The sequence below is a fragment of the Pseudorca crassidens genome, chromosome 1 (genome assembly GCF_039906515.1).
Source record: "Pseudorca crassidens isolate mPseCra1 chromosome 1, mPseCra1.hap1, whole genome shotgun sequence".
NCBI classification, from domain to species: Eukaryota; Metazoa; Chordata; class Mammalia; order Artiodactyla; family Delphinidae; genus Pseudorca; species Pseudorca crassidens.
In genome coordinates this window covers 33,041,978-33,066,663 of record NC_090296.1, presented here as the reverse complement: position 1 = coordinate 33,066,663, position 24,686 = coordinate 33,041,978, and the positions used below count along the sequence as shown (strand labels likewise).

Below are 24,686 nucleotides of genomic sequence, written 5' to 3'. Positions count from 1 at the left end.
TGAGAAGCCTTTTTACAGTAGTATAATTGTTCCTCTGGAACTCCTAGCAGGGTTCTTTGTCTGCCCTCTCCTGTGTTTACAGCTGCTTTTTCTCCCTAGGGGAGCAGTCGTCTGTTTTAAAAAGTGAAGAGAGAAGACCAGAAGTTCTCTCAAACAGTGAGGTTTGAAAGTCAGAACTGCATTTGCCTTTCAGGAGGGCAGGTTCTAAAGGGGTGTGGTTTGGGCGGAAGTAAAGGAAGTAGTGTCCCCATTCCCTACCCTTACTGCACACCCCACGCTCTACCCAGAGCTTCCTTGTGGCGGCTGTGAAGGAGTTTGGGGTACAAGGTGCCCATTATGGCCCTTTGTTGTACTGGACCAAACATTGCTTTTCAGCTCCTGAGTAAGTCAGTTTTTCAGGCAGGCTACTTTCTGGCCCTGAATATCCATGTCCAGGGTCCTGGGCTGGTGTTGGCCCTAAAGGCCAGGACGAGCCTATGGTGATAGCACTGGAGTGTAGGGTCAGAAGCAGCATCTGAGGGCGTTTAGGGCAGGAAAGATTTCTGATCATTAGGATGCTTTCATTATACCAGTGCTTCAGGGCCTTGAAGCTGGCGTTTGCCAGGCATCTAGATGAGGTTAGTAAATCAGCTTAACCTCAATGCCCCTTAGCCTCTTTCTACCCAGTTTTTACCAGATAGCTGGTTGTGGACGTGCATCTTTGTTTTATAAGAAGAGGAATCCTGCTTTGCAGTTTCATAACTGTGCCTTCTATTTAGGTTCTGTAGAGGGTTACATTTGAAAAGCTAATGAGTGTTTTCTTCAACTGTGCGCGCACACTGATCCGGAGCGGGCTGGAGGCTGGGGGACCTTTATGGAGCAAATGCTGTTGAAGGTGGATACTGAGGTGACAGTAAGGGCAGCTGGTGTGCCGAAGCTCCAGTGGCCTGGCTCCCTGGCTGATGGCCCATCCCCCAGGGCTAGGTCAACAGAGAGGGCTTCGGCTTCCCTGAAATGACTGCTTCTTACAGCTAGGTTAGTGTGACCAGCCAGGGGAGAGGGTGGGTTTCCTGGGGAAGAGGGTGGGAGGGTCTTAATTAAGCCAGTCTGGTTTGGCAGTAACTCAGACTCGCCTCCGTTTCTGTGTTGGCTGATAATTCCCTTCAGCTCTCAGAACAGCCCTTTTTCGTTTCCAAACACACACACAGACTCACACTCTCACACACACACTCTCTCTCACACACACACACTCACACACTCACACACACACACACACAGTTCTTGGAGACTAATGCTGCTGGGCTTCCTAATCTGGCAGAATTACGAATGGGCGGCAGCCATTCCTTGGGGGCTCAGAATGGACAGAGCACAGTGAACAGTGCTGGGGCTGGCACTCTGAGGGGGCTCAGTGGTTAGACTCTGATTGGGAGATATTTGGGGAACCTTGTTTATTAGTGAGAGTTGGGAGAACTTAGTTTTGGTTCATCCACTAACAAGCCCTGTGTCCCCAGGGCAAGTCATAATACCGCTCCAGGCCTCAGTTTTTCCCTCTTAACACGGATAGGTTGGACTTCGGGCTGTACTGTGTTCGGATCCCAAGACAGACCCATGAGTCTGCTCCTGGTAAAGAAGGTGACCAGAGGCAGCAAAGGTGGGTGCAGGAGAACCTTGGATAATGCTAGAGTTGTTTTTGAGGCTCATCCCACTGTGGCAGAGCATTGGGTGACGTTGCTACCCCACCCCCAGGGTGCGCTTTCCAGAGGATGCGTCCACCTGGGTTTGGGCCTGGACCTTGCCCTGCTCCGCCCCATCTGCAGCCGTGGGGGAGGGGCGGGCAGGCACGTGCAGATGGCTGTCTCTGCCAGCTGCCTGGGGCTGGGCCATCTGCTGCTTATACCAGCGGGTGGGGTGAGGGGCGAGAAGCAGCCTAATCTCCTCCACTACACTGACTTCTCAGCAGAGTCCAGCCCCCCTGCCCCCCACATTCTGTGCTCTGTTCCAGCGCTCTGTTGTGCTACCCTTCAGCATGGTCTTGCTTTGTTCCAGCTGCCCCCACCCCCAGGAGAACCCTTGCTGCGTTTTTGTTTACTCTGTGTGTGTGCTTTGCCCTTTAGCCCGTGCCCCAAGAATCTTTCTGTAAGGTAAGACAGCAGCAGCAGCAAAAAAAAACAAAACAAAAACAAAACTTTAGAAATGAAACTTTGGACCCCTGTTGGTCTCTGTTCAGATGCAAATGATGAATCTCTTCCCATCAGAGTTTGTACCTTTGGGTTCACCTTCCCTTTTTCCATCCCGCCTCCTGGGGAATCTTTGAACAGCAGGGGTGGGCTGAATCACTCTCAGAAAAGCTCTAATTTGGCCTGTGCTTCAAGCCTAGCTTCTTTCTCCCCTTGTGTGGATGTAGGAAAGAGGCAAGGAGAAAGGAACCTGTCCCCATGACTCTTGTGACCCTGGATTTGGAAGTTCTGAACTGGTGTGTGTGTGTGTGTGTGTGTGTGTGTGTGTGCGCGTGTACATGTGCACAGGGTGTGCAAGGAGGTGGGGTTAGGGTAGAATGTGGACAGAGTCTTGAAAGTCATCTTTACAAGCGAGGAGATGACAAAGCAGAGAATAATAGAAGGGCAGCATACCCTAAACCAGGACTTCTCAAACTTTATTTATTTTTCAGTTTGTTTTAATTTTATTTTTTATTTATTTATTTTTTACATCTCTATTGGAGTATAATTGCTTTACAATGGTGTGTTAGTTTCTGCTGTATAACAAAGTGAATCAGTTATACATATGTTCCCATATCTCTTCCCTCTTGCGTCTCCCTCCCTCCCACCCTCCCTATCCCACCCCTCAAGGTGGTCACAAAGCACCGAGCTGATCTCCCTGTGCTATGCGGCTGCTTCCCACTAGCTATCTACCTTACGTTTGGTAGTGTATATATGTCCATGCCTCTCTCTCGCTTTGTCAAACTTTAGCATAGGAGTCACCTGGGGAATCTTATTAAAATGCAGATTCTAATTCAGTAGATCAGGGATGAAGGCTGAGATTCAGCGTCTCTAATAAGCTCCCAGGTGATGCCGGTGCTACTCTTCAGTGGCCCTAGCCTCCCGCTTCTCCTCCAAACACTGGTGAAAAGGTTGACACGGGAAACGCAGGAGGGAGGCTAGTAAGGACTTTCATATTTTAAACCTGAGGGCCTGGGCTGGACTTGCAGCCAGTGTTTGCAGAGCCCTTTCTGGGTCGCTCATACCTGAGCTCCAGGCTTCTCTGGACCTCCCCTTGGCCGGGTTCGGTTTCCACAGTAGAAGAACCTCTGTCCTTCAGAGGGTGGATGTGCATACTCACGACTAAGCTGGATCCTTCCCCTTTCTCTTTGGCTCATGATAAGGCCAAAGCTAGCATTTCAGATAGAGCTGGAAGAACGCTCAAGTCATCTTTTCCAACCTCTCTATTTTACAGAGGAGGAAATGGGCCCAGAATAGTTTTGTGACATGTCCAGCCAGTATCAAACAGCTAGTGGTAGAGATGGGGTGAAAACCCAGAAGTCTGAACCCTTAAGCTCCTCTTTCGAGGGCCTGTAAGCCTGCGTTAGGGACAGCGGATCAGGGGACAGGTGGTAGGACAGGAGGCTTTCCAGTGGTGTGAGGGAATTTGCAAGACATGCACATCTACTGGCATCTGCTGCAGCTCAGTGCTCATCCACTCAGGCCAGGGTTCTCACCTGCAGCACAGTTGACATTCGGGGCCAAATTCTTTGTTCTGGGGGCTGTCCTGTGCATTGTGGGATATTTAGTGGCATCCCTCACCTCTACCCTCTAGATGCCAATAGCACTCCCCAAGTTATGACCATCAAAATGCCTCCAAATGTTGCCAGAAACCCTGGGACTGGGGTGGAGTGTAGAAGTGTCCCCAGTTGAAAACCTCTAGTTCAGGCAGTAAAGTATTTTGGGAAGGAGGGTCCCTCTTGGACACCTATACTGGGTTTTTTTTTGAGAGTGTGGTGGTCTCAGAGTTACAAAGAAAGCATAAAAAACAGATGGGGCCCCAGCTTTCCCAGGACCTTATAGTTTAGTGGGCCCAGAACAGATAAATTGCCATTTTAATGGTCCCTCCAGGGTAAGGCCCCAGGCTGGACTCTGAAGAATGGGGTGCCAGCCCCGGTGCTTAATGAGGAGGAGACTCTGCTACCCTGGGCTGGATCGCATAGCTAAGAATCGAGTAACTCTCATTCAGCTCTTGAGTTACTCTTACCTATTTCTCAAGGAGCATTCTTCCATTCTGAAAAAAACCTTTTATCTGAATCTGTAAAGGCCAGTCAGACACATTAACCAATAGAAGTGTACACTTGAGGAGAGGGAGGCCTCGTCAGGCCTGATGCTGGTGAGGCTAACTCATTCCTTCATGAGATTTACTTTTTATTTTTTGATTTTCTTCTGCTATGGGATGAATCCTCTGATAGACCTTTCTTGTCTTTTCCAGTGTGTTAAGGAACATGACTACATAAGAGCTATAGTCTGTAATGTTCTGAGTCCATAGGTATAAAATATGGGTAAAACATGGCTCTGTATGAACCTGAGAGTTTTCACCCCTTTTTACTCTTCATAGGATGCTGCACTTGCAAATGTTTATAAGGCCACTGGGCTTCCATCTTGTGCTCAGCACAGGCCTCCGTGAAAAATATTACTGCAGAGCACAAAAAGCACTTGTGATGGGAACTTCTTAGTTCTTGTCACCTTTTCCTTCACCAGTGTCAGACTGATTTTTTCCCAGTGCTTTGAACATGATGCTCCATTGCCTCCTGGGCTGTTTTGTTTATAACAATAGACTTGCTGTAATTCTTTGTTCCTCTGCATTGTCTCTCCTCCTAACCCCTCATGGCTGCTTTTAATTATGTTCTCTTTAATGCTAATTTTCATCATTTTGATTACAATGTACCTTGTGTTTTCTTTTTGTGCTGCTGCTTGGGATTTGATGAGCTTCTTGAATCTGTGGGTTTATAGTTTTCATCAAATTGAGAAAAATTTCAGCCATTGTTAAAAAAAAAAGTTTGTGCCTACCCATATGCCCTCCCCGTGCCCCAATTATATATATGTTAGGCTGCTTGATAGTGTCAACACTTCTGACTGATGTTCTGTGTATGTCACTTTGGACAGTTTCTATTGCTGTGCTTTCAAGTTCATTAATTTTTTTCTTCTTCAGTGTCTAATCTGTTAATCCCATCCTGTGTATTTTTCATTTTAGATATTTGTATTTTTCCCTCTAGAAGTTCAATTTGAGTCTTCATTTTGTCTTCCATTTCTTTCCTCATCATGCTCACGCCTTCCTTTTTTCTCTTGAACATACAGAGTATATTTGTAATAGAGATTTGAATATCCTTGTCCACTAACTCTGTCATCTGTGTCATTTCCTTGTCCATTTCTATTGTTTGATTATTCTCCTCATGTGACCATATGTCATGGTTTTAATTTCCTGCCTCTTTGCATGCCTGTTAATTTTTTTAAAAATAAATTTATTTATTTTTGGCTGCATTGGGTTTGTTGCTGTGCGCGGGCTTTCTCTAGTTGCGGCAAGCGGGGGCTACTTTGTTGCGGTGCGCGGGCTTCTCATTGTGGTGGCTTCTCATTGTGGAGCACGGGCTCTAGGCACGCGGGCTTCAGTAGTTGTGGCATGTGGGCTTCAGTAGTTGTGGCTCGCGGGCTCTAGAGCGCAGGCTCAGTAGTTGTGGCGCACGGGCTTAGTTGCTCCGCGGCATGTGATATCTTCCCAGACCCGGGCTCGAACCTGTGTCCCCTGCATTGGCAGGCGGATTCTCAACCACTGTGCCACTAGGGAAGCCCTGCCTGTTAATTTTTGCTTTGAAGCTAGACATAGTTGGCGCAGACATAGTTGTGTGTTGGTGGGTGCTGGAACTTTTTGCATTCCTTTAAAAACTCTTCAGCTTTGTTTTCAGAAGTAATTCAGTTAGTACTTACAATTGGTTTGATCCTTTCGAGGCTTACTTTTCAGTTTATTAGGGTGGGTCCAGAACAGCCTTTAGTCTAGGGCTAGGATGGTCCCACTGCTGCGGCCAAACCCTTCTGAAGATTCCTTCCAATGCCCTGTGGGTTAGGAGATTTTTTCCATCTTGGCTGGTGGGAACATGTAAATTTCTGGCTCTGTGTGAGTGGGGGGGGTTATGCTGCCTATTTCTTTCCTTTGGTTCTTTCCTCAGCCTTGCTAGTTTCCTCAAACACCTGCACAGATCAGCATACTCACCTCTGCAGATCTCTGCACTTTTTTCTCTTTGCAGCTCCCTCCTTTCAGTTACTTTGCCCTGCACATTCTAGCCACCTTGGCATCCCCAGATTCCCAACTCTGTCTCTTCAACTCATTGAAATTGTTGAACACTTTCAGGTTTTTTTCTCCCTACTCTGTGACCTGAAGACTCCTTTAGGGGTTTGGCTGGGGCACTAGTAGGACTCACTGCATTTCTTCCCCTTTTTTCAAGGGTCACTGCCCTATGCTGCCTATTGTTGAATGTCTGCTACCCCACTTTCATATATAAGGAAACAAGAGGCTCACAGCAGGTAAAACAGTACACCTAGTACCCCTAAGAAGCAAGAGGCAGAATCAGGATTTGAACTCCCTTTTGTATGACACTGAAACTCACATTGTGATTGATTCTGTAATTAACCGTTTCATTTCCCTCTTCTGGCTCCAGCTTACTTCCCTGTTTTGTCCTTGACACTTTGGCTGTATATCTCCAACGCGTTTTCACTTTTTACCTCATTATAGTTATTTGTGTATGTATCTTATCTCCCCCAGTAGACTATAAACTCTTTAATGGTATGAGCTTTCCCCCATCTTTGTACCTTTCGTGTGAATCTAGGGTAAGTAGGTGCTCGTTATATGTGTTGAACAAAGTCAGTAAGCTTCTTAAGAAACGTGTGTGTTGGGAATGAGGGAGATATCAGATTCCCTTATTAAGTTATGCTGTTCCTTTTCTTTTTTCTTTTTTAACATCTTTATTGGAGTATAATTGCTTTACAGTGTTGTGTTAGTTTCTGCTGTATAACAAAGTGAATCAGCTATATGCATATATATATCCCCATATCCCCTCCCTCTTGCATCTCCCTCCCACCCTCCTTATCCCACCCCTCTAGGTAGACACAAAGCACTGAGCTGATCTCCCTGTGCTATGCGGCTGCTTCCCACTAGCTATCTGTTTTACATTCGGTAGTGTATATATGTCAGTGCTACTCTCTCACTTCATCCCAGCTTACCCTTCCCCCTCCCTGTGTCCTCAAGTCCATTCTCTGCATCTGTGTCTTTATTCCTGTCCTGCCCCTAGGTTCTTCAGAGCCATTTTTTTCTAGATTCCATATATATGTGTTACGGTATTTGTTTTTTTTTTTCTGACTTACTTCACTCTGTATGACAGACTCTAGGTCCATCCACCTCACTACAAATAACTCAGTTTCGTTTCTTTTTATGGCTGACTAATATTCCATTGTATATATGTACCACATCTTCTTTATCCATTCATCTGTCGCTGGACACTTAGGTTGCTTCCATGTCCTGGCCATTGTAAATAGTGCTGCAGTGAACATTGTGGTACATGACTCTTTTTGAATTATGGTTTTCTCAGGGTATATGCCCAATAGTGGGATTGCTGGGTTGTATGGTAGTTCTATTTTTAGTTTTTTAGGGAACCTCCGTACTGCTCTCCATAGTGGCTGCATCAATTTACATTCCCACCAACAGTGGAAGAGGGTTCCCTTCTCTCCACACCCTCTCCAGCATTTATTGTTTGTAGATTTTTTGATGATGGCCATTCTGACTGGTGCAAGGTGATACCTCATTGTAGTTTTGATTTGCATTTCTCTAATGATTCATGATGTTGAGCATTCTTTCATGTGTTTGTTGGCAATGTGTATATCTTCTTTGGACAAATGTCTATTTAGCTCTTCTGCCCAGTTTTGGATTGGGTTGTCTGTTTTTTTGATGTTGAGCTGCATGAGCTGCTTGTATATTTTGGAGATTAATCCTTTGTCAGTTGTAAATATTTTCTCCCATTCTGAGGGTTGTCTTTTGGTCTTGTTTATGGTTTCCTTTGCTGTGCAAAAGCTTTTAAGTTTCATTAGTTCCCATTTGTTTATTTTTGTTTTTATTTCCATTTCTCTAGGAGGTGGGTTAAAAAGGATCTTGCTGTGATTTATGTCACAGAGCATTCTTCCTGTTTTCCTCTAAGAGTTTTATAGTATCTGGCCTTACCTTTAGGCCTTTAATCTATTTTGAGTTTATTTTTGTGTATGGTGCTAGGAAGTGTTCTAATTTCATTCTTTTACATGTAGCTGTCCAGTTTTCCCATCACCACTTATTTAAGAGGTTGTCTTTTCTCCACTGTATACTCTTGCCTCCTTTATCAAAGATAAGATGACCATATGTGTGTGGGTTTATCTCTGGGCTTTCTATCCTGTTCCATTGATCTATATTTCTGTTTTTGTACTAGTACCATACTGTCTTGATTACTGTAGGTTTGTAGTATAGTCTGCTGTTTCTTTCTTATCTGCTGTGTTTATCACAATCTCTTAACGTCTTCTAAGATGATACCTGGACTTTATGAAGTTCTTCATTTGATACCTCTGCCTGAACTTTGACTAATTTGAGATAACTTTCGAGTCTGTATTTGGAGATTTAAGGGAATATTCCTTCTTGTGAGTTAACCAGATTCCTTTCTTCTCCGGTCCTGACTTAGAACCCCACGTGGAGAGAACTGGAGGTATGGTTGGAGCTAGACCTAGAGCATGCAGGCATTGGTGGAGGGGCTCTGTAGAATGAGAGGGTCATGTAAGGGCAGAGGTGGTGCTGGGGCGTGGCACTAATCAAAGGGGAAGGAACAGTAGGCAAGTTCCTGCTTCTCGTTTTTGCTTGGGGCCTTTCAGTCCAACCTTGACAACTTACAGGAAGTTTGGGTAATTTGTGAGGAGGAGGATGGGAAGAGTCATGGTTTGGTTATAAATTAGGAGGCTTCTTGGAACTTATACAAGATGGAGAACAGTTTGGAGCCAGAGGCAGTGTCTTGTTTGTTCTAAATGTGTGCCTCACTGGGGCTGTTGAGCTTCAGTAGATGGAGGTGAAGAACATGCTTCTGGAGTCCTGAACCTTAGGGGAAATACTCGGCTGACATTGGAGTAGAAAGGAGGGAAATGGCAGAAATCGAGACCATATTTATGGAGCACCTTAAGGCCTGAGAGACACTAAGTCCACTTCTCTGGCCCTGCCATTAGGTTGACTGTTTCTTCTCACTCATGAATCCTACAGAAGAGGTAGTAGTTTTGGAAAAAGGGTGATGGGCTGGAGAGGCTTTTGTTGTTGTTGAACATTAAGGAAGCAGGCAGGTCTTAAATATTCATCCCCAGCGTCTCCACAGCTTTGGCAACCATAGTGTGTGTGTCTGGGTGCTCATTCGGAGGAACTCTCGATTGGGTTTGGGGGGAGGGTGTCTCGGAGCTATCTGGGCAGTTCCAGAAGCTTTAACTGAAATCCTTGGGTTAACTGAGAAAGTACAACTCATAATATATTTGGAGCCAGAAGCCATCATCCAGTGTTTCTTCTCCCTTCTTTTCCAGTTCCAGCCACCCCCAATTGTTTTGCCCTTATTGTGTCTGTTTTCTCACTTTGAATTCATGTTAAAGTCAACATGATCTGCCCTCACCACTCTAATGAATGTGCTCTTGAGGAGGTCACTAGTGATATCCTAGTGGCCAGATCCAGTGGGTATTTTTTAGTTTTTATTTACTGGACCTTTGCTGCATCTGCCACTGTGCCCCCTCACATCCTCCTTGAATCACTCTGTCCCTACCTTGACAGCTGTGATGCACAGGCTTCCGGTTTCCTTGTGCTTTTTGGAGTGTCTTTCATGGTCTCTCCTTCCTTGATAGGCCTCTTTAAAAAGTTAGTGTTCTCCCCAGGATTCTGGCTTGACTCTCTGCTCACTCATCTCTCTCACCTAGGTGAGCTCATCGTCTATTTTGCATGGTTTCAGCCATCACTTTCAGGCCAATCACTCCAGGGCAGTACCCCAAGTTCGGAGCACTTTGCAGACTTTCATACTCATTTCTAACTTGCCTGCTAGACTTTTCTACCTGGATATCCTTCAAGTACCTACAATTCAACCCACCCAAAAATAACCTGAACTACATTCATCATATTCTTCACCAAAACCTGCTTGTCTACCTGTGTTCTCTCCCTCCTGTGGTAGCTTCTACCATTCACACAGTCACAAGCCAAAAACCTAGGTGTCATCCTTTATCTTACTCATCCCATCCTATTAGTTTCTGGCATCTTCTACAGCCTTTGGCACATTATGGACACAGAATGAATAAAAGAAAACGCTTATTAATTTCATCTGAAATTAACTACAGTTTAGCACTTTGGTTTTGATAAATCCAAACATCTCTGATTACACTCGTAACTTTCGGGGAAGGGCATTTGATTTTTGACCACATTCAAATTATATTAAGGAGAAGGCACTTTTTTGTTTAAAACAGGAATGCTTTGTGGGGGGATTAGTTATTATTAGAAATGGGTGGATTAGCCACATGCTGTCTTTTCAGGCTCCCTAAGGAGCTGCTCACAGTTAAAGATAAGGTGGATGAAGTCGGATTGTGCTGGCCCAGGAGGGTGCTGTCCTTCATGAACATGGGAGTAGAGGCAGCAGTTGTGGGTGAACTTGCCATGTGCTGTGGCTTTCATGTGAGTCATAGATAGACTTTTCCCTTGGGGAGGGTAACACGCCCCCTTCAAGCTCATTGATGGATTTCCTTAATTGTATTCTGGTGTTTCTAACATAAACATTGAGGATGTGTCAGTAACTGTCATGCTTCTCCAAGTTGATCTCCCTTCCTTTCCATCTAACCCCCCCCCCAAAAAAAATAGAAAAGAAAATAAAGAAAAAAAAAAAAGAAAAGGAGAAAGTGACTTAAAGACTCATAGGATTTTGGAGCCAGAGAATTTCTTCAAGTACTGGTCATCTAGCTCAGCCCTTCCGTTTTCAGATGATGATGACAGTAAAGATAGGTGGTGATATAACTATAACACCATTTTTGATGACTTACTGAGTGCCAGACACTATACTAAGTGCTTTATATATATTTCCCATATGATACTTACAATAGCCCTATGAGGTAGCTGTTATTAGTGCTATTTTATAGATAAGGAAACTGAGGTCCAGAAAGATTGGAGAACTGTATTGGGGTTAAGAGGATGCTGAAGCAGCTGTTGTGCAGAGAGATGAAGCATCTTGCTTTTTCAAGGTCCGGTTTTCCACTTAGAGGCAGAACATTAGTAGAATCCAAATCCCCTGACCTTGAACTCAGTAAGCCTATATTTTTGTTTTCACCTGAGAATTCATTCTCTGTGGTCATTTTTGTCTCGTCTCTCGCTCAGCCCCTTTTAATTACAGTGAAATTGACTGAAGTAGAGGAAAAAGTAGAGTTGGGGTTTTTGGTGAGTTTTTAGTTTATTTTTAAATAGGCAGCATTCCCAGACTGACTGGGAATGTAGCAGAAGGCCTGAGAACCAGGAAGTGACACAGACCTGTTTATACCCTTCCACTTGGGAGCCTTTGGAAAGGGATCCACAGAGACAGTAAAAAGTAAACACAACTGCTTCAGCCAGTTCTCTTGGGTTTGCTATTTTTGACCTGGAGGAGGTGTTTCCTACACAGCTATGAGTACATACTTTGAAAACCAAAATCTAGCACTGAAACATCCCCTTGAGTGAAGGTATATAGACAGATATTTATTTCCTGTTACCAGACAGCAGCATTCAGTGACTCCTGGCAGACAAAATTATCACTTTATTTTTCCTCTCTCCCTCTGCCATCCTTTTTTTTTTTTTTCTCTCTCTCTCTTTATAATTAGCGCTGTGCATGCAAAACTGCCCCGGGGGCTTCCCTGGTGGCGCAGTGGTTGAGAGTCCGCCTGCCGATGCAGGGGACACGGGTTCGTGCCCCGGTCTGGGAAGATCCCACATGCCGCGGAGCGGCTGGGCCCGTGAGCCGTGGCCGCTGGGCCTGTGCGTCCGGAGCCTGTACTCTGCAACGGGACAGGCCACAACAGTGAGAGGCCCGCGTACCGCAAAAACAAAAAAACAAAAAAACTGCCCCGGGAGCGCACTGAATCCGTGTGTGATCTTCAAGGTCCAGCTCAAAGCTTTCTCTGTCACCTCCCCCTACTCCCAACCAGAAGCCTTTGTTCTTATCTCCTCTGTGTTCTCATAGCACTTTTTAACATTAAAAAACAAAACAAAAACACAAACCCTTGTAACAGTTTCACAGTGTGATGTAGATAAACATGTAATTCCTCTCACACAGATTGAGAATTCCTTGAGAGTAAGAACTATGCCCCACTTCATCTCTGTGATCACCCAAGTCTTGCACTGAAGACAGCCAGTAAATATTTGCTGAATTGCAGTAGAGTCACTGCAAACACTGAGCCCTAAGAAATCAGATTTAGCAGATCAGCTTCCCAGACTTTATTTGCCAAGTGGGTATTGAAGCCTGCTCCACTCAGCTCTGATAGGAACCAAGAAGAGGGGTGTGATGACACATAGATGTATCTCTGGGTCTAGGAACCAATTATAGCCACTTCGGCCAAACATCTGTTTTGCTACCTGGCAAAACTTCAGGATTTATATACCCTTTTCCCCTCCTGTTTTATATCTGCTGCTACTTTGCCATCTTGTATTTCCTATACAAATTATGGGTTTGGGGTTTATCTTTTTTTCCCCTTCCTGAACAAATAAATGTTGAGCACTTTGGGGCACAGAAAGAGGCGGGAGTTGGTGCTCTGCAGGAATTTACTACCTGCAGTAAATGTAGCATACAGCAGTTAAGTAACTGTGAGTGGGCCTTGGGGGGAGGATATGACTGGTTCTCCCAGTCTTCCAGGCAGTGATGCTATGGGTTCAGAAGAGCCTTCCATGCCTGTGGGCTCAATTGAAGAGTTTTCCCAGAGGAGATGCAAATAAGCTTGACCTTGTATTTGGAAAAAAGAACAGGGAGTCCTTTGCAGTAGGAAAGCAAGAGGAGGAAAGACCTCTAGGCCCCTTTGATTCCATTTATTTGTAAAATAGGCATAATGGCACCTATATAATGAGGTAATGAGTGTGTGTGTGTGTGTGTGTGTGTGTGTGTGTGTGTGTGTATCTCAGACATGTAAGCTCTGTGCCCTTATCCTCTCCTGTAGCATATTCAGGCTAGAAAACCTCCTTGGTCCCTCTAGACACAAATATCACTTCAGTATAGTCACATACATGATTATTTAATTTTGGGGGAGGGAATGTTAAGTTCCTTAAAAAAATATATTTTCAGAGCTTCATGGGAGAGACCTTTGGAGGTTCATTTGTTTAAGCTCTTGGCTCTTCTTTCATCTAAACTAACTGTGTTTCGAGCCTAGTCTGGGGGCATGTGTTTTCAGCCCAGCTGAAACAGTACCCTTCGGGGGTCTAGTGGGGGCTCAGTAACATCCTTTTACAGCAGGAAGGGGCCTTCAACAGCACTGATTTGAGGGCCCAGTGTTCCAGACACTGTCCTGATCCTTCACGTTGATCCCATCTCCACTTCACGACAGCCCAATAAGGTGGGTGTTATTTATCCAGTTTGTAGATGGGAACTGAAAATAACTTGCCCTAGGCCACCTAACTAATAATATCCAAGCAGACCAGAGATTCCGGCACAGCCTACCAGAACCTTTCCATGGATCCAGGCTCTCTGAGAGAGAAGTACTTGAATTGTTTCGTTTTACTGATGAGGAAACAGAGGCATCAAGAGGCGAACTGATTGGTTCTAGTTTAGCCCATCAGTCTAGAGGAGAAGTGGTTTCCTGCCTTCACTGTTGGAAATTTATGGCCTGAGCCAAGTGCCTGTGAGCAGGCACTCTGCCTTTTCTCTCCTTTTTTCTGTCCTTTCTTGAGCCTGTCTTGTTTTGTTCTCTTGTGTCCTTCTCTCTTGCATTTTCTCTTTCTCTCTGGGCCCCTACAGCTCTGCAGTGATGTGTGTGTGTGTGTGTGTGTGTGTGTGTGTGTGTGTGTGTGTGTGTGTGTGTGTGTAGGCTGGGGTTTTTTGGTCAGATGTTTGTTATTTTTGGAAAGTACTTTAGGAACACTGTGTACGGATGGCCTATACAAATGTGCTGATGGATTGATTAAGCTCTAAATGGAAAAGTTGGAGTCTCCTGAGTTTGCTGCAGTGCAGAGGGAGATAGATTCTAGGATAGGTCTGGGGAGATGCAGTGGGAAAGGACTGCTCTGCGGAAAAAAAGAGGATGGATTTAACATTTCTTCCTTCTAGTCAGAACTTTTGTTGACTCACGTTTTCAGGAGAAATACTTCTGGGCTTCTCCTTTTCCCTAGAAGACATTCCAGATTCCTTAGAACTCAGAGGGCATTTGGGGATCATCCAGACCTACCCCGTGAGGACCAGGAACAATGATTGACTTGCCTGAGGCCAATCTGCTGTTGGTTGGTGGAGCTGGGACTTAAGGGCTGTCTGCTGCACTCAGATCCAGGCTGCAGTCATCCTGTTGCTAGGTTCTAGAAAAGAGATGCTGGAGACTATTGAGGAGAAGGTTTAGTGTGTCTGCTGGTGTCCCTGCTGTCTGAAGCCTGAGCAGTAGTGTAGGGGAAAAGTGGGACAACAAGAGGATGTAGTGAGCAGTTCTGGGGAGTGAGACGAGAATACAAGGAATATTAAAGCAATTCAAAAAAGCCTCAAACACCTACCCTACCCTGGCTTCAGTGGTTTCTGAGAAAAGCTGAGGGTTATTTTTGTGATTTGTAGGAGGTAAATTTTTTTTTAGGAATTTTATTTATTTACTTATTTATTTAATTTGCTTGCACCAGGTCTTAGTTGCGGCAGGCTCCTTAGTTGTGGCTCATGGGCTCCTTAGTTGCCGCATGCATGTGAGATCTAGTTCCCTGACCAGGGATCAAGCCCAGGTGCCCTGCATTGGGAGCGTGGAGTCTTAACCACTGTGCCACCAGGGAAGTCCCTGTAGGAGACAAATTTTGACAAGAGTTTGATGTTTGTGTCCTTTGGGCTTTGGAGCTGGAGATGAAAAGGAAATGGATAAAGGAACTTATGGCTGTCAAGGATCTCAAAGTCCGATAGACAACTTCGTGCCTATTGAAGGTACTCAGCTGCTGGTGGCACAAAAGAAAGGGGAAGATACAGAGGTTAGGAAGATTGGAAGGAGCCATTTATCCCCAGGGAGGAAAAAAGTAAACTGAAGACATCTAGAAGTAATACAGTTTTGTCATTTTGTGGGGAGGAGTGGGAGGCACTAAGGTCTGATACGCATTGAGATGCCTTTTGCTGCTGTGGCCTAGGCATTTCAGGGTGAGTGGGAGTGAAGGGGGGGACACTGCAGGCAGAAAGGGAGAGGTAAGGGGGGGCCTCCCAGCACGTTATTCCCTTCTCTCGTCACACCCTCTGGGGAACTTTGGACTCCAGAGTTAGCACTTCTTATCTTTACAGTCTAAAATGTAATGGTTAAGTTCTGTTCCAACTTCATGAACTGTTCTTTGTCTCCCCCCATCACATGGTAGATTAATCAAAGGAACAGACTCTTATTCTAGATTCTCCCACCACCACCACCATCCCCTTTCCAGACTAGTTTGAGGCAAGAAGAGGATTTATGTTGGTTGTACCTGTCCAGTTCTCTCTTGTAACTAATGGAGAGATGGCCATGGTATAGGAAATAATCTGTCCTGAGGATTACATGTAAACGGAGGCTGAGCTCACAGAGATGTAGAGAAACTCACCTAGCCCCTGGGCGCCAAGCGTCGCTGAGTCAGGACCCTTTGCCTTCACAGAGGAGCGCTCGGTAGAGTGTGACATGACTGCGCCTCAGCAGGACTGTGACATTCTCCACCCGCAGGGATAGGCCCCAGGGCAACCCAGACGCATGAGCTGCGGAGATCTGGGCCCTGCCCTGCGTGTCTAGGGGACTGGGCGCCCTGGCTGTTCCATGGCTCCCCACTCCCAGCCCCTCCCCCAGCTGCTGCTGCCTCCCTAAGCTATGAGCCATTTTTCAAGGTGACTCTAAGGATACATTTCACCTTAGGCAGGCTTTTTGGTTAATCTGGAAGCATCTGTGGCAACAACAAGTAAGCAAATTGCGTGAACTTGGAGCTCGTGTTACAGGTTCTCCTCGGCACCAGAAGCCTGCCATGCTTATCATCATCTTTTTTGCGAGCCGTTCCTCAGGTCACCCTCTGCTGTCTTGGCTTATAGGCTAAGACTGTAAATAGGAGGACCTGAGTCTTCTTACTAGTTTACAGAGCAAGCAGTCTTTGATATTTTGTCCCTTTTAAACCTCACTATAGACTGGTGAGATATTCACTGGTGAGATAGTCAAAGCAAGCAACACCTCCATTTTACAGATGAGGAAACAGAGGCAGAGATGTGGGACGGTTCTTCCCCAAGTTCAGAGCTGTGGCTTAAGGGCAGTGTCCTTCCTCTTGGAGGGTCACTCTGGACAGGAGACGAGGGTTTGTGACATCACATTCAGCAGAGCAGTCACTCAGCTTTTGATGTTTTGGGTTCACAGAGGTGGGGAAAGGCCAGATCCTGACCTTAAGGGGCTGGCAGTCTAGCTCATGGGGGTCTCCCCTTGCTACAGGCTGTTGAGGCGGCAGTGTTGGTCCCGAGAAGGAAAGTCAGAAGGGTGAATGCAGACTTCCCATGACCCTGCCCCACCCCGTGTTTTGGAAGAGCTGGAGGAAGAGGTAGGTTATACGAAGAGAAGCGTGGATGCCCTGGAGAATTCTGTGATTGAGAGAGACCCTTGAGCTGTTTTCAGGTATGAAGACGGAAGCCAGAGAAGAGTGGTGTGAAGTACGTTCATGGTGTTGAGCAGCCATCACCACCATCCGTCTGCGTAACTCTTTTCATCTGGCAAAACTGAAACTCTATACGCATTAAACAATAACTCCCCATTCCCCCCTCCCCTTAGCCCCTGACATCCACCATTTTACTTTATCTCTAAATTATAATTTTTTTAAATCGGGAAGTGGTCACTAACACACCAGCGGAATACTGAAGCGAAATGAATTCTTTTTTTTTTTTTTTAACTACGTTTTCGTCTATGTGTTTCTCTAAGGGTAATAATGAATACTTAGTCTTAATTTGTTCTAAGTGTTCTTCTTTTCACTTGGTCTAAAGCCATGGTTCAAGGGCGGGCTTTATTTTGTTTTTTAAAATTCTGTGTTCTAAGTGGATTCTTTCTGAAAATGATTAGATGTCGTGTGACCCTTTCTTCATAGTAGCTGGGTTTTCCCATTTGGGGTGATATCCTGGGGCTGTGGGGATTCACTTTTCTCTGTATTATTGTATTATTTCTGAAGCACTGACCCTTGGCTCAGCCTAGCATATAAACATTCCTTGACTCTCCTCTGTTCATCTTTTCTCTTCTCTTTGCAGAGCCCCTTTTTCCATCACCCCATTTGTTTTGCACTTGATCAGGTCTTAGGCTTCATGGTGGAATCGGTCCCTTGGCCCAGGTAACTGCTTAAACAGTAAGGGAGGAACCGGCTGTTTCTAGAAAACAAAACAGAACATGGGCTCATTTGTGTGCATCTTCTCTCCAGTCCCATACTGGCTCCTCCCCCACAGTGTTCATGAGTTAGGCAGACATTTGCTGCCTGCCTGTCAGGTGCCAGGCCCTGTGCTGGCTTACGAAGATTCCAAGTTGAGTAATTCACAGTCCCTGCCTTCAAGGAACTTTGAGCCTAGTGAGGTGAGACAGATAAACAGATATAATAACTTGATAGAGGTACAGTCAGAGTAGGGTGCTCAGGGCACTTTGGGAGTAAGGAGGGGGTTAGTTCTACTGGAGGTGGGCGTGACATGTCAGAAGAGTTCCTCCAGGAGATGACGCTTGTGCTGAGCCCTGAAACTTGACTGTATTCCTGGCAGAGAGAGCAATCAGGTTTATTGGAATGTCAGTCAGTTCGTTGAGGGAGGAGACAGGTGGCTTACAGGAATGCCTTGCTACATTAATTTTATTCTGTATTTTATCTGTCTGAATAGGTAATGCATACACAAAGTACAACACTCAAGAAGATGAAAAGGGGATACATACAGTGAAAAATGAGCTTCCTTCTCTGTTAACCACTAGCTGACAGCACTTGGTAGCTACCAGTTTCTTGCGTGTCAGTTCCAGAGAGAGACTTCCAGTGCATACAGGGGTGTGTGTGTGTCCTTTAAAAATACATGCATACACACACATAGTTTTCTTCACATACTAATTTTGGAAGTCATTCCATATTAGTACAGACTGAACTGCCCAGTTCTTTTTAAACCACCGCGTGGTATTCTATTATGTGGGTGTATGACAACTTATTTAACTAGTAACCCTTCAGTCTTGTGCCAGTAAAAATAATGCACTGAATATCCTGCATATATATCATTGCACACGTGATTTCTCAGGACAGATGATAGAAGTAGAATTGATAGGTCAGAGAATGTGTGCATTTTGGGGACATATATTGTCACACAGTTCTCCAAAGAGCTCTATATTAATTATAAAATACGAAACGTAAGATTCTTTACCACTTGGTAAGCCCCCCACCACACCAGTCCTCTAAAATCCTTGCCAGAGTGATCTTCCTAAATGAACTTGGTGTTGTAGCTTCCCTGTTTATAATCCTCGTAAGCTTTACGTGGTCTTCAGGATAAAGTTTAAACTTAGCCCAGCCCCTGCCTCTAGCATCTGCCGGGAGTGCTGGGTTCCATTGCTCTGAGCCACTTGGACTTGGTGTCTCTGTTTCCTTTTCCAGTAGACACATCCTTTAGCAATCTGTTTAGCATCCCCTCCTGTGGGTAATCTTTCCTCATTCCTCCAGGCGGGCACGGAACACTACGCCTCACCCTGATCCAGCCTCATCCGTTCACTGCAGAAGTATTTGTTGTGCACGTGCTGTGATGTGGCACGGGCAGGTGTCATCCTTGATGATCCATTGGTTCTCGCCTTGAGGGGATGATGACTGCCTGGTAGGGTTACCTGCTGTGGCTGCATGTACAAGGGCAGCACCAAGGACCCATTGCTGACTGGCTGGTGGCCCAGGGCATATCCTTTAACTTTTTGGACCTTGGTTTTGGCATCTGTCAAAAGAGGAGGTGAAGCCTGATGACCTCCAAGGTCCTCGACGCTCAGATCTTATTAATAATTACGATAGCAACAGCCGCTGGTGTTTACTGAGGACTTGCTAAGTGCCAGGCACTGTGTTGAGCACTTTGATCCTACTCCTTACATCAACCCTGTGAAGATGATGGTATCGTTACTGTCTCCATTTTACAGATGAGAAAACTGAGGCTAAGAGAGTAATTTGGCCACAAGGTCATAATAAAGGAAATAGATTTGAATTCTGGCATTCTGACTGTACCATTCTTAGCCACAAAACTGTTTACACATTCCACACATTTACACATGGTGTTGTGTACTGTTTTGGGTCAGTCACAGACTCCACCCCTGGACCTCTCCATGAACCATCCCTGTTCTACAGCCATAAAGGCTCAAGTTGGAATCTGGGTAAAAGCTGGGGACAGGGGACTGCTAACTACTTGGGGGTAGTGGATAAAGAGCCGGTGGCTAGCTCCGTTCTTGAGCCCCTGGCTCATTCTCATTGAAGACCCTCATAGCTGCTTTTCCTTTGGCCTGAGACAATTCATACTGCTGTTTGAAGTAACTCTCTTCAGAAGGGGTGCATAGGCTTGAGTCAAGGCTTCATACATGGATTAAAGTCAGGCCTGGGTGTTATCCCTCAGCGGCATCCTTTATTAGGGTTGTAGATGGCAGGCTTCTTTATCTATTTACATAAAGCCTTGTTGGAGAAGGAGGTGTATATGGAATTTAAAAAGGAAGTGTAACATTATTTGGAATACCTGTTATAAACTAGGATAAATGAAATCCCATGGGTTAACTAAAATATAATAGGCCTATATCATAATGTATCATCAACCCTTCTGCTTCCCTGAAGGCAAGTAGAAAAAAATCCTGAAAAGTCTTAATCCCTGATTTTATTATTATTTTTTTAAGATACCGGTTCCTATTCTTCTTACGTCTTTGAGCTAGAGTGGATGGTGGGGTAATTAAGAGTTACAGCCCGTTCTCCGCTCAATCATTGTCAAGTGTAGCCAACAAATGTGGGCTCTGGGGTCACAGGTGTGTTGGGTGAGCCTTGATTAATTAGTCCGTTTTTGAGAGTCGTGGCTGTGGAGTCAGAGCCAGGTCCTCAGGGGCTCATCCAGCCAAGCCCCAGGCCCTTGGCTCCCGCTGCTGCATTCCTTCTCTCCAGGCGGTGTATTTCTCCCTTTAAGACATGTGTTCTGTATTTTTTTTTTCTTTTCTTTTCTTTTTTCTTTTCGGTTAGTTGAACTTGCTCTGAGTCCGGTGGCAAAGGCAAAGCCAGACTCTGGTGTAGCAGCTCTGAGTCAACAGCCATCTATCTCCTCCTCTTTGCTCGAGCCTCCAAGGCAGGCAGCAGGGCAGAGCCACAGCAGTTTCTGAAAGCTCTGCCGAGCCTGACAGATCTCCAGGTGAGCCAGCGCTTGTCTCCTTGTCCCGTCGCAAGGATCTGGCGCCCGGATGCTGACGCCAATGGCAGCTTGCTTCGGGCCTTGGCATTTCCCCAGGGAGGAGTTGGAAAGCCGCTTATGTGCTTGTCTCTTCTCCTGGCAGTAGGGATTCAGTTGCTAGAATTCTTTCAACTTTGTATGTGATTATGGCTTCCTTACCGTAAAGTGCCTATTGTAACTAACTTATGGCTAAAGTTTTCACTTATGTCCTTGTTTTTGGTTTGTTTTTTGTAGGTGAATCTACCCAGGGCTGACTTCAGTGTTCTTACTTCTGGCTTTTAAATTTTTTCTTTTTAAAATAACTTGGACGGATGAAAGATGTGCCATGGCAGGATAGCACCAAAGAGCACCTCATTGTTTGCCGCGGCCTCCGCGGGACATGGCGTGTTCCTTCTGCTGGTGATTCTTAGCACCCTCCTTGGAGACGGACTTGCCTCAGGTGAGCCCCAGCCTGCCTCCTGTGTGTGGGAGGGAGAAGACTCAATACCATTGTTTCTCCTGAAGGCTGGGAGAAGGGATTCTCTGTGGAGCCGTTAGCAGGGGAGCAGAGAGTGGGGGCTTCTGTTCTGTTGGTACAGCAGGGAGCCAGTTGAGGGCGTGGGACTGGTGGCTGAGGTGCCTAGTGAGCCGGCGGGGGGCGGGGGTGTAGGAGCCTGCGGGGATGACGTGACCACTCCCCTCCCCCGGCTGTAGTCACGGGTGGGACGGAGGTGTAGGGTTCAGGGTGCAATGTGCAGGTACGGGTGCCGGCTTTGGAATCCACTGCCTGTTTTCAGAGCCCAGTCCTGCTACTTGCTGGCTCTGTGACCGAGAGCGAGTCTCTACTTCTGTAAGCCTCAGTTCCCTCACCTGTGCTAGATGGCAGAGTTGAGTAATTGTGACAGACCATGTGGCCCCCAAAGCCTAAAATATGTACGCTTTAAAATGTTTGACCCTTTATAGCAGAGGTTTGCCACCTTACCCCCAGCCCAGAACAGACGGTGCTCAGTAAGAATGCCTGTGAATGGAGTGGCTGTCAGAGTAGGAAGGAAGGAAGGACTGACTGGGCAGAGCTAGGATGGACCTCAGAGGCTGTGCGCTGGCCCAGGGCCTTAGGGCAGCTCACGGCAGTGCCTGGACCAGAACCTTGCCTAGTGCCTGGTGCGCTACCACCATCATCCTCTTCTAGGGCTCTGCTGGGGAAGCGATCCTGGTATGTTACATGGCAGTATGAGGGCAGAGCATCTGCCTTCAGTGTCTGATGCCTTCCGCCTCTTTAGCTCCATTAAGCCATCCCCTGTACACCGCCACTCTCTCTTTTATGGGCTTCCCCCCTTCCTCCTCCCATTCCCCACCCCATTTTCCAGCTACCCACACCTTCCCAACTTTCCATTCAAGGTCTGAAATCAATTATCAGGGATCGATGCTTCCAGACTGGCTGAATAAAGGGATGATTATTTTCCAGTACGGAAAAATATATCTGTAGTGTGGGCTCAGACCAGGATGGGAAAGTTGGCTCTGTTGTTTTCTTTCCCTCCCCCATCTGCAAAGAATCCTTCCTCCCCTGCCACCCCACTCCCTCTGCCCAGTCTTTTTTACTCTCCATAAAACAAACGTACTGGCACAGAGCAGAGTGCAGGCAGGGGAAGGGGTTTCATCATTACTTCGATCCAGTGCACCAAGTTACGATGTTTTTCCCTCTCTCTGGAGTGGCTTCTGGGGGAAGGAGGTACCCACACCTTGGCCTGAGACCCAGAGCACACCTGTACGGCTGTGCCTGCCCTGAGCAGCGTGCCAAGCAAGCTTGCCAAGAAACCAAGGCTCTCAGATACTCTGAAGTCGAGGAAAGGCAATTCAGGTCAGGCAAGGTCTCCTCTTCCTTTTCCTGCATTTCTTACCTGCTCCTGTAGCTTCCCCTGAATACCCATTCCAGAGGCCTTTTTAAATGAGGCGCTCGTTACCCAGTGAGCTCTAGTAGATATGCTCGTGTGTCTCAGCACATTCGCGACGGTGAGAATCCCACGGGACAGAGGTCGGTGGGCACCCTCGGTGAGGCGTTGGCCTGCACAGTCTCTGGTCGTAAGTCCCACAGGCGCCTCTAGTCTTGGCCATAATTGCTCAGGTTTAGAAAAAAGAATCACGTCTGAAGAGGCACCTGAGAGCTCTGGGGTAAAGTTCTGGGAAAAGTTACATATGTCATGTTCAAAGTTCAGTTTTCCATCCTGGTTCCTCTTATCTGCAGCTGGAGATTTGGAGTTATAACAGAGAAGTGGTTACGGAGGCATTGGGCTCAGCTTGCCCCTTGGTCATGCCTGTAGCAGAGATGGAGAGAGTTACTGATACAGTTCCCTTTTTCAGGGTGGCAAAAGGAAGCATATCTTACTCTTCACACCTGGTCACAGCCTGCAGGGGAAGACCAGATTTAAAAATAAGATCTGTGCTCACGCTACCCAGCTTGCTTTTCTTGGACTAGGGAGGAATTAGGATCCCAACTGTGTAGCAGCCTCTCCCAGATCTCTCTCCTTAAGAGATCTTAAGGTCACAGATCTCTTTACCTGTGACCTTAAGAAAGTTGCTGTGTGTGTGGCCTGAGGTGAATCACTTGCCCTCTCTGTGTGCCCTGTAAAACAGAAGCAAGATGCTTAAGGATGTTAGGTTGGTGTTGTGTAATAAAAATGATTGGAAGGCCCTTGACACAAAAATGCTCAGCGTAATTCCTAAATAACAGCAGCAGCAGAGACGGTGTTTGACCTCCTGTGGAGTCATGTTGGGCAAGAGACTTCCTGTGGATGACGTCCTCTGCTGTCTTTAAAAAACGAAACTGGAGATGCAGAGTCACTTTTTGGGTTGGGGATGAGGGGTTGGGAGGAGGTGTCAAACTTGACCAGTTGAGGAAGGATTGATTACTTCCGGAATCCCTTTTGCCTTCCATGTTTGCATAGTTTGATGGTCTCAACCTAGCTCATGTAAAAAGCTTTTAATTTCCATTCTCTTCCTGTTCTGAGCATATTTATTGGAAAAAAACTTAGTATTTTACTTGTTTCTGATTTTTTTTTTTCCTTTAAGATGTTGCCACACACTCAGCGGCCATGTTAAACATCACACAAGCACCTAAGCAGCGAAGGCAGCCATTTGCATTTCCGTGTGGCAGAGGGAGAAAGCCAGGCACTTAGTGCTCACTGAAGATGGAAGATGTGGAGAGCTAGGCTCTCAGGGGATGATACGGCTTCAGCCGTTAGCACTGTGGTGGCAGAGAGAGATGTTGGCAGGTGGCCTGGCTCACCTCACGGTCTCTGAAGGGACCTGGAGTCAGAGGTAACATACACTGAACTGGGAAAAGCGAACAGGTAGCGAAACGATGCCTGTGAGCATCACTTGTGTGTCGGGCTCTGTGTTGTCACGTGTGAAGTTCTCAGAGTGCCTGTGAGCTACATGGTCATGTAACTGTTTGACAAGTGAGCAAACGAGGCAGAGTGAAGTTAGGTAACTTGGTCAGAGACACTGAGTTGTAGGTGGGGAAGCGGGCTTGGATTTGCGTGCAGTATGTCTGACTGTGTTGCCCGTGCTCTGCTGAGAACTGTACTACCTGTGCTGAGTGGCAGGCTTCTCTGAGACCTGTTTCTTGTGTTGCTCTGTTGGAGCACTCAGATCACCCTTCAGAGGGTAACTTTGACAGAGGAAGAGAGGCACCATCTGTTTTCTTCCCTGGATATAGGATGCAGGAGTCATCTCTGGGTTACCATATTTACCTCTGTGGTTGTTTCTGTTCTTATCTACAGTGGCCCTTGGTGGTTTGGGTCCTAGTTTAGGCACAAGGTTTGCCAAGGCAGTTCTATTCTTGGAAAGGAACAATAGGGACCACAGCGAATTGTTTGCTAAATGCGGCTGTAGTTCCCAAAACATCCGCAGAGCATCTTCCTGTCAGCTGCTGGCGTCGTGATGTAATCTCTCCATGGTGTAATTACCTGTGACTATAAAAAGACTGGCGATTGTGGTAGGAGGCTGGATGGGTCATTACAGAGCTTGCTGAACCCTGGCGTCATGAAAAGACATTGAGAAATTACCCTCTGCAGGCTGATTGTTGTGCCATGTTTAGACCATTGCCAACGCATGG

At 46.2% G+C, this 24,686-nt stretch overlaps 1 protein-coding gene across 3 annotated transcripts in view; it reads left to right on the top strand.

Annotated features, from left to right (window-relative positions):
• SUSD6 (sushi domain containing 6) overlaps nucleotides 1–24,686 on the top strand; it is a 93,617-nt gene that overhangs the window by 22,076 nt on the left and 46,855 nt on the right. Inside the window, exons 1-2 of one of the 3 annotated variants that reach the window (XM_067732172.1) lie at nucleotides 16,724–16,743; nucleotides 20,828–21,032. In XM_067732172.1, the coding sequence (XP_067588273.1) occupies nucleotides 20,912–21,032 (121 nt within the window). In that variant the 5' untranslated portion in view covers nucleotides 16,724–16,743; nucleotides 20,828–20,911. Of the gene's footprint in view, nucleotides 1–16,723; nucleotides 16,744–20,400; nucleotides 20,555–20,827; nucleotides 21,033–24,686 lie in introns of those variants that run through there. The other 2 variants (XM_067732163.1, XM_067732152.1) reach the window with 2 other exon arrangements.